This window comes from Bison bison, unplaced genomic scaffold (genome assembly GCF_000754665.1).
Source record: "Bison bison bison isolate TAMUID 2011002044 unplaced genomic scaffold, Bison_UMD1.0 scf7180017864440, whole genome shotgun sequence".
NCBI lineage: Eukaryota > Metazoa > Chordata > Mammalia > Artiodactyla > Bovidae > Bison > Bison bison.
In genome coordinates this window covers 911,411-920,986 of record NW_011495002.1, presented here as the reverse complement: position 1 = coordinate 920,986, position 9,576 = coordinate 911,411, and the positions used below count along the sequence as shown (strand labels likewise).

The 9,576-nt window shown below is 52.1% G+C and overlaps 1 protein-coding gene across 1 annotated transcript in view; it reads right to left on the bottom strand.

Annotated features, from left to right (window-relative positions):
• The window catches only part of TRIO (trio Rho guanine nucleotide exchange factor), a 359,748-nt gene that overhangs the window by 80,854 nt on the left and 269,318 nt on the right, over window positions 1-9,576 (bottom strand). The window contains exon 35 of the mRNA XM_010858807.1: window positions 7,423-7,666. Within this exon, the coding sequence (XP_010857109.1) occupies window positions 7,423-7,666 (244 nt within the window). The remainder of the gene's footprint in view (window positions 1-7,422; window positions 7,667-9,576) is intronic.

Sequence of the window (9,576 nt, the reverse complement as noted above, 5' to 3'; positions counted from 1 at the left end):
TCAAAAATCAAAAACAGCAGCATCATATGACCCAGCAATTCCACATCTGGGTGCACTTCCCAAAGCGCCAGGAGACAGAGCAGCGCTATTCACCCAGGCCCAACGGTGGAAGCAACCCATGTCCACCAAGAGAAAGAGGACAACAAGCCGTCACCTATGCATGGTGGAGCGGGAGTCAGTTAACACGGAGGGACAATGACACAGCTGTCACCTATCCATGGTGGAGCGGGAGTCAGTTAACACGGAGGGACGTCCTGACACAGCCGTCACCTATGCATGGTGGAGCGGGAGTCAGTTAACACGGAGGGACGTCCTGACACAGGCTACAACAAGGATGAACCCTGAAGACATCATGTTCAGTGGATCAAGCCAGTCACCAAAGAAACATGTACAATTCCACTCACGGTCCTGAGAGGGGTTGAGCTCCCACACACAGAGGTGGAGTGGTGGGTTCCAGGGCTGGGGTGGGAGGAGTTAGTGTTCAGAGGCGGGGACAGTGAGAGCTGAGGGTGGACGGTGGGGATGGGGCATCATTAAGTGGATGCGCCTGACGCCACTGCCGCGCACTTCTCAGTCATTCCGACGGGAAATTTCACGCTCTATGTGTATTATCACAGGGAGAAATTGCGGGCAGCAGTGAAGAGAGCCTCAGGTGTGCTGGCCATTTGGGGGGCAGCAAGTGGGGCCGTGTCCACTTACTTCTGGGAGGTGGTAGGAGCGGGAATCTGAATACTAGAGGCTTCGAGAAGTTGGGAGGACAGTCCAGTGAAGAGTCAAATACTTCAGGAGAAGGATGGGCAGGAAAACCCCGGGAAAGGGGCAAGGAGACAGCCCCTGGTGGAACCCAGAGGAAAACCTACATTTCAGGTGGTTTCTCATGACCATCTCTCACTTTCCTAATTTTCACTTGGATTATAGAAAATGCCCCATTTCACCGATAACAATCATTTATCACCACATTTATAGAAGACAATTCCTGGGTTTTCTCTTTTAGCGGGTTTTGACGGCACCCACTTATCTGCAGGTGATGTGGTAAGCTGGAAACTGCGGAGGGTTGCTTCAGTAAGTGTGGGGTGTGAGTCAAAGCCCTGGGTGTAGAGGCCCCAGTGGCTGGTGGGCAAGAAATCTTGTTTCTCATGTTTCTATTTCCTTGTTTTTTAATGAAGAATTCAGAGTGAAAAGACCATGCTTTTAACTTTTTCAAAATGAAATGCAAGTATTGACCTACACACTATCCCAGAGAGAAAAAACTTGATAAATAATTTTCAGAGAGGTTAAATAAGGGTAAGGTTCCTAAGTGGATCTTTTCTCCTAAATACATCACTGGACTAGCAAAAAGACCACCTGCCACCTCATTAGGGATTAGCATAAGGAGAAGCGGGAGATTTGGAATTGGCTTTCATTCAGAAAGGCCTCAAAATACACATAACCTGAGAACATCAGAGGCGGGGAGGACCTCAGAGACCACCTGTCCGCACCCACCTCAGGCGCAGGGGTGCAATGTCACCAAAGACAGAGAAGGAGTCAGAATTCAGGTCCTGGCACAAAGAAGACACCCTGCAAGTGCAACACATTGCCTCTTCCAAAGACTCCAACCACAAACATCACTCTTGCCCCGGAAGGTCTTCACTTAGCCGACCATAAACATCACTCTCACCCCGGAAGCTCCTGTCTCAAAGCCAAGGATTAGCAAAAGGTAACTCAGTGGTGGCTGACAGCGACTTTCCAAATTCAACTCGAACTGGGCCAGGCCGGGCAGGGAAGACCTCAGTTGACAGGCCCATGACAGTCCCACGGGCAGTCTTTCCGATGCAATGATTGAGTGTGAGCACAATGGAAGGACCCCCTTAAGACTCATAAGGGGCTCTGGTTTTACACTGAAAAAAAAGTGAAGACAGTCAAAATTGCTGCCACGATGCGCTTCAGGCACATGCGTCCTGCAGGGAGCTCGGGACGGGACTCTGCCCGGTTACTGACTGAGACAATCCTTCTGAGCGTCGTCCATCCTGTCGTTACCGCTCCTGGGCACTGCCGCCAGCCCGGGGCCCTGCCCTGCCGTGGGGATGCCTGCTGAGTTCTTACCTGAAGCTCGGAGCCAAGCTCTCACACACCCTCAGCGCTTGGTCATGAAGGCAGAGCACAGCTGACCCACCCAGGCTCGCCTTGTTGGGAATATAAACAGATTTCTGAGATTCCTGTTTACTTTCCGGGCCAAGACTAAATAAACAGAGAACAGTGACAGCTCTCCTCCTTGAGACAGTGGGACAGGAAAAAAAACCCTTGGATTTTCTAAGAGTTTCTGATATAATGCCTGGACCCTGTATCAGCAGTCAATCAACAATCACAAACAGGGTGGGAAGTGGCAGCCAGTGCGTCTCAACGCGGCTGGCTCAGTGGACTCGCTGGGAGCCCAGCCCGCAGAGATGCTGATGGGGCGGGAGGTGGTGTGAACCACAGACCCGGGGGCTGGAGGAGCACAGGGACTCGCTGAGGCCTCGCTCTGCTCAGAGTGGCTGCTCTCAGGCCACCCATGCCTGAGAGGCTACGACAGGGGGTGGCGGCTGGAGCAAGACAAGAACGAGAGTCCAGGGCTGCCCGTCGGCAAACACTGCTCCACGGCAGTTCGCCCGTACAGGCCTTTCCCATGAATAATGTGCACACTGAAGTCTAGTTGCAGACACACAAAAGTATCTCCTTGAAGAACAAATTGTACAATTATTCTTACTGTTCATTTGTATCAGTTAACTCTATCCTCCCCCACATCACCCAGGGCACACACAGCGTCGCACATGAAGAACAAATTGTACAATTATTCTTACTGTTCATTTGTATCAGTTAACTCTATCCTCCCCCACATCACCCAGGGCACACACAGCGTCGCACATGAAGAACAAATTGTACAATTATTCTTACTGTTCATTTGTATCAGTTAACTCTATCCTCCCCCACATCACCCAGGGCACACACAGCGTCGCACATGAAGAACAAATTGTACAATTATTCTTACTGTTCATTTGTATCAGTTAACTCTATCCTCCCCCACATCACCCAGGGCACACACAGCGTCGCACAAGGGGCCTGTGAGTCAAGTGCAAGTTGCTCAGTCGTGTCTGACTCTTTGTGACCCCATGGACCATACAGTCCAGGCAATTCTCCAGGCCAGAATACTGGAACGGGTAGCTGTTCCCTTCTCCAGGGGATCTTCCCAACCCAGGGATCGAACCCAGGTCTCCCCCATTGCAGGCAGATTCTTTACCAGCTGAGCCACCAGGGAAGCCCTAAGCTACCAGGGATTCTCATCGTCCAGCACATTCCAACTCCAGCCCTGCTGAAAAGCATCATGGCCCTGGCAGTGCTCAGGGGGTACTGGGCCTTTTGGGCTGACCTGAGTATTGGGTCACACTGCAATCCTTACAAATCATATACAACCAAATACAGAGACATTTAATCTCCATAGGCATGTTCTTCACACTGGAAATTAAGGTGTCTGGATTGGGGACTTGTGAAAAAAACTGAGGCACGAAGGCTCTGAAATTTTGGAACTAAAGATTAGCAAAATGTCCTTGTTCCTTCCACCTGGAAGGTCAGAGCAGCAAAAATCACAGACATTGAAGAAACTATCTTTAGAGATCAACAGTGAGTGACGAGAGACAAACTGTTGCTGTTCAGTCGCTCAGTCATGTCCTACTCTGCAACTTCACCGGCTGCAGCATGCCAGGTTTTTCTGTCCTTCATTATCTCTTGGAGCGTGCTCAAACTCATGTCCATCAAGTCAGTGATGCCATCCAACCATCTCACCTTCCTGTCACCCCACTTCTTCCTGCCCTCCATCTTTCCCAGCATCAGGGTCTTTTCCAATGAGTCGGCTTTTCACATCAGGTGGCCAAAATATTAGAGCTTCAGCGTCAGTCCTTCCAATGAGTATTCAAGGTTGATTTCCTTTAGGATTGACTGGTTCGATCTCCTTGCTGTCCAAGGGACTCTCAAGAGTCTTCTCCAGCACCGCAATTAGAAAGCATCAATTTTTTGGTGCTCAGCCTTCTCTATGGTCCAACTCTCACATCTGTACATGACTACAGGAAAGACCACAGCCCGTCTGTGTGATCTCACCAAGAGGAGACCTGGAGAGCACTGGACATCCAGCTGTGCCACAGGAGGGGCCATACTCAACTCCACCCTGGCGGAGGGGTGGGTGGGTGGGGATGGAGGTCCCTCAAGCCCAGCCGGCTTTCAGAATGAGAAGGGCTCAGAAGGAGATGCTGACACCTGTGAGTAACAAGCGCCCCCAGCCTAGCACACACAGATTGAGGAGGGCGGCTGTGGGGCCTCCCAAGGGGGCAGTGGCCTCTTGCCCCACAGTCCCTGCGGCTCTTTTGAATCCTTGGCTCTTGTTGCCCCAACTACTTGCCGAAGACTCTTCTCCTAGATGGAAGACCCTGGTCATTGCCTGCTTTCCTGGACCTAAATGTGGACAGGAGGCTCTGGCAGAGGTCTATCAAAGAGCCTAAAGCAGGTTCTTCCCTCAGCATCAGCCTCCCAAGTCTTAACACTGTAAGGGAACAGACAACCTCAAGTTTCCCTACACGGCAGGAAAAATAAAAAATCCAGACATAAGGAAGAAATGGATCAGGTTCTGAGCTCTGATCTGATAAACGACCGTTAGTTCACAACCGGTTTTATTCAACAAAGAAACACGTTCTTAGTAAAGCAGAAGTCATGTCTCAGGGGATGGGAAGACAGAGTATCAGAGAAAAGGCTCAGGGGACAGAATGGAGTTAAACCAGAAAACCAGCACAAACCCAACCTCCACAGGAGGTTTTCAGGACAAAGTCAAGTGTGATAAATACACGGTTCTTTTTGCCCGGCTAGCCTGCAATTGTGAACACTGGGAAGTAAAGAACACGCCACGGGAAAGGTACATGAGAAAATAAGTCTTCCAGAGCCAATGTTATTTGTAGCTTCATTTCACCAGGGTTCCTCTGCACATAATAGATACAATTGGAAAAAGAGTTGGACTTTATTTTCAACTCAGACTCAAGGACTTTAAATACATCATGCAACCCCAGAAACACTAATGGGCCCAGCACAGGCCACTGCCTGAACTCAGAGCTCAGGGACCACAGCAGGCCAGGTCCAATGCTGCCCGAACCCGGTAACACAGAGGAGCAGGCCCAATATTGTCCGAACCTGGTAACACAGCAGGGCAGGTCCAATTGCCCGAACTTGGTAACACAGCAGGGCAGGTCCAGTGACACCCGAACCCGGTAACACAGAGGGGCAGGCCCAATATTGCCCGAACCCGGTAACACAGCAGGGCAGGTCCAATTGCCCGAACCTGGTAACACAGAGGAGCAGGTCCAATGATGCCCGAACCCAGTAACACAGTGGGGCAGGTCCAGTGACACCCGAACCCGGTAACACAGCGGGGCAGGCCCAATGTCGCCCGAACCCGGTAACACAGTGGGGCAGGCCCAATGTCGCCCGAACCCGGTAACACAGCAGGGCAGAGCCAATATTGCCCAAACCCGGTAACACAGCAGGGCAGGCTCAATATTGCCCAAACCTGGCAACACAGTGGGGCAGGCCCAGTGCTGCCCAAACCCTGTAACACAGCAGGGCAGAGCCAATATTGCCCAAACCCGGTAACACAGCAGGGCAGAGCCAATATTGCCCAAACCCTGTAACACAGCAGGGCAGGCCCAATACTGCCCGAATGCGGTACACAGCAGGGCAGGCCCAATGCCGCCCGAACCTGGCATCACTGCAGGGCGGGCCCAACAGCGCCTCACAGGCAGCTTGGCCAGAAATGAAAGCAGACGCCTCAGCTTTGGGGCAAATCTGAGAATTCTCTGCCTTTCTCTTCAGATCCCTGGAGACATCACAGCCTGATTCTTCCAGCTGGGTACTGAGGTGATAAAGTCACATTTAGGCCCCGAGGGATGTGAGCACGATTGGGACTCATTCCCGAGGTGAGCTGGTCAGGAGCAGTTTCCTGTACAGCACCACTTAGTCACCGCCATGACTAACCCTCAGGAGCCGGAGGACTGTCTCCAGGACACGTCAGGGTGAGGGTAGAGTGGGCACAGCTGACAAACGGACGGAGCAGCTGGGACGTTCCGATGCTAACAGGAAAGAACTGGAATATGCAGAGTACTGTGATGCTTTCTCAGGAAGGGTGAACAAACTGCAGAACTCCAAATCTGTACTGCAGAAAACGAAGACTGATATAAAGTGGTTCACAGCACAGAAACTACCCAAATTCAGTTTCTAGAATTTTTCTAGAAACTGAGGGCCAGTGTTTCTGAAAAGCTCTTAAAAACCTCCTATCAGCTCCTCACTAAGATGAGAGGTTAAGCAACACTATCGAGCAGACACAGTGCATGCTGCATACAAAGTGAAGATGCTCTAGCAGTCACCATTTAGTAGTAAAAAGAAACAGGTGGAGTTAATTTAATAGTATATTTTCTTCAATTCATCCTTTAAAATATATTGCCATATCAGATGCAATGACTATAAAATAATTGGACATTCTGTTTTCATTTTAAGTCTTGTAGTCCAGTGTATATTCTGCACCTGCAGACCAGCTCAATTCACTCAGGCCCCATTTCAAGTCTCATCAGTCCAGCAGTGACCACACTGGATGTTTAGATAAACAGACTTGCTAGGAGGCCATTACTGACCTGTCCTGCCACATGTGGAAAAGTGGCCTTGTGACAGCTGCCTGTGTCTAAACAAGTCCACAAGCAATGTCAAATGCTGTTTTGTTCAAATATCCTGCTATTTCAGTGGAAAAACACTTCTTTCAAAAGACATCTCTCTTGTCAGAGCTTCAGACCCCTGACACTGAGGCCTGCCTAACTCAGCTCGCCTCCCTCTGGGGGTCCAGCTGTGTTCCCTCTCTTGGCAGGGAACTTGGTGGGGGGGGGGTGGGTCTCAGATGCCCCGAGACACTTAACCAGGCTATAAAGATGGCACAGTTATGCTTCCAGGGCCTGCACACTCAACCATCTAGTATTTAACACAAACAAAATAATCCACAACGTGAAAACCTGATTAGGGAGACGCTGAACATGGTCCCACCTCTCCCACCTCTTTTCAGCATCACCTGGAGGAAACTGCCTTTCTGTCTGCTCTGTTTATGAATGACACTGGCTTCCAAGAGAACGGCTCCCTTCCCCCCTCTCTAACCTGAGATCTTACAACATGGTCTGGGGAACTGAGACGACCGATGCACCGTTATTTCTGAGTGACAGATGACATCCGCAGCCCCCGATGGATTAAAAAGGCCCAGGGATGCAGTGTTGAAGGGCCGGGGTGCCAGTGACCAGCAGGGATTGCACCTCTTACGGGGCTGCAGGAAGTGTGGACACAAGCCCCGCTGTCACTTCCAGGAGGACGTCCTGGTCGCCCACGAACGCCTACCTTTGTGGTTGAAGATGCCCTCCATCTCCATGCTGCTCCTGGAGTGGGCGATGCACAGGGAGCCGCAGGGGACCAGGCCCTCGGCCGCAGGCGACCGGTCAGTGGTCCGCACCAGGCACCAGTCGGGTTTGTCGTGGGGCCGCTCCAAGACTTCCACGGTCTGGCCACGGCGGATGGTGAGCTCGGTGCTGTTGCAGGCCGTGAAGTCGTGGATCACCACGGTCAGCTCGCAGCCGCCAGACAGCTGGGGAGGAGAGGGCACAGGTCAGCCAGCGTGTCCCCACCACGGGGCCTGCAGCAGGTGAGGCTGGCACCCACTCCCAGCTGGAGGGAGTCCAGCTGCGCAGGACGCCGGCTGAGTGGGGGCCCTTAAGTTTCCAGTCCCTGAATTTACCTCCTTTCCAAACCAAGGGAATAGTGTTTACTTTTTCATATTCTAACATATTTTCCAGTGTGTTACTCTCAGAACCTGAAGATTTTTTATATGAGTGTCCAAATATTCGCCTGAGACATATCCCCCTCCTACGGACAGGTGATTCTTGAACAACATGGGGGTTAGGGGTACTGATCCCCTGCACAGTCAAAAGAAATCTGTGCGTAACTTTTGACTACCCCCAAACTAGAGGCCGACTGTCGACCAGAAGCCTTACCGATAACAGCCGACTAACACGTATTTTGCATGTCGTGTGCATTAGGTACTGTATTCTGACAATAAAATAAGCTGGTAAAAAAGAAACCATTATTAAGAAAATCACGAGGAAGAGAAAATACATTTACAGCACATATATGTACTTATTGGAAAAAAAAATGCACCTATTATAAGTGGACCCACACAGTTTAAACCTGTTTGTTTACAGATCAACCTTAAGGTAAAGGGGTTCCCAGGTGGCTCTAGTAGTAAAGAACCCACCTGCCAACACAGGAGACATAAGAGACACAGGTTGGATCCCTGGGTCAGGAAGATCCCCTGGAGGAGGGCATGGCAACTCACTCCAGTATTCTTGCCTGGAGAATCCCCATGGACAGAGGAGCCTGGCGGGCTACTGTCCCTGGGGTCGCAAAGAGTCGGACACGACTGAAGTGACTGAGCACACGGCACAGCACACACAAGTATAAACTCTGCTCGCAGGCTTTTTGGGGGGGTTGTTATGAGATACGGTGATAAACAAGACGGAGTTCACCCCAGCCTGGTGAGCGTGGAGTGGCCTGGAGACGGCAGGCTCCTGCGCGCCTGTGCCGCCTGGACTGGGAGGTACCTGCAGAGCAGCGAGCCTGGGACCCCGAGACACCTCTCTCTCCAAAACCCTCAGAGCCCTCCCCAGACCACACAGCATCTTCCCGACCCTCTGCCCCCGCCCCACCCCACACGCCAACATGCCCCTCCACACGCCACGTGGCTTGTGGCCTGAAAGGCCTTGCCCTTCTTCTCTCCTCTCAGCTCGCTCCTGTTTTCTGACCAAACTCCTCTTAAGTCTTAGGCCCCCTGAAGCCTACCTACAAACTCCATGAAGAGCACCAACTCCATGACCATGCTCAGGAAACAAGGCGCAGGGCCTCTAGTGACCGTGTGCTGTCCACTGGCCCCAGACTGCACACTCTGGGGACAGCTCACCTGCATGCTCACCACCAGCGCCCCATGTTTGGGCGGTCCCCTCTGGCCCTCCAGTCCGGCTGCCCCAGACTCAGGCTCCCCGGTGTGTCCCCCATCCCTGCGTGGGGTCCACACCACACCCTCCATGCTGCATCCCCGTCTCTCCAGAGCAGTGAGTCTGAGACATGACTCGTCCTGGGCTGCCTTTCAGGTACCGCCGTCAGTCGCATGCCTTCACCCTCCAAACACTGTCAGACTCTGGGGTGTCTGTCTGACTGCTCCCTCCCTCTGCACGCCCATGTGGCTCACTTCACTTGGATTTCTGCAGTGGTCTCCTGAGGGGCCCGCCTGATCCAGGCTTTCCTTGCAAAGTACCTGAACACTGCCGCCATATGCTCAGATACACCGTCCTCCTATTCAAGAGTCATAGGTACACATTCCTGAGCAGAAGACTCAAAGCTCCTGTCACAGGGTCCCAGCCCACTCGCCAGGCACACTCCGTGGCTCCTCGCGTGCCTAACAGCCCGAGCAGCCGTGTCCCTTGTTGGAGGCAGGTCTCGCTG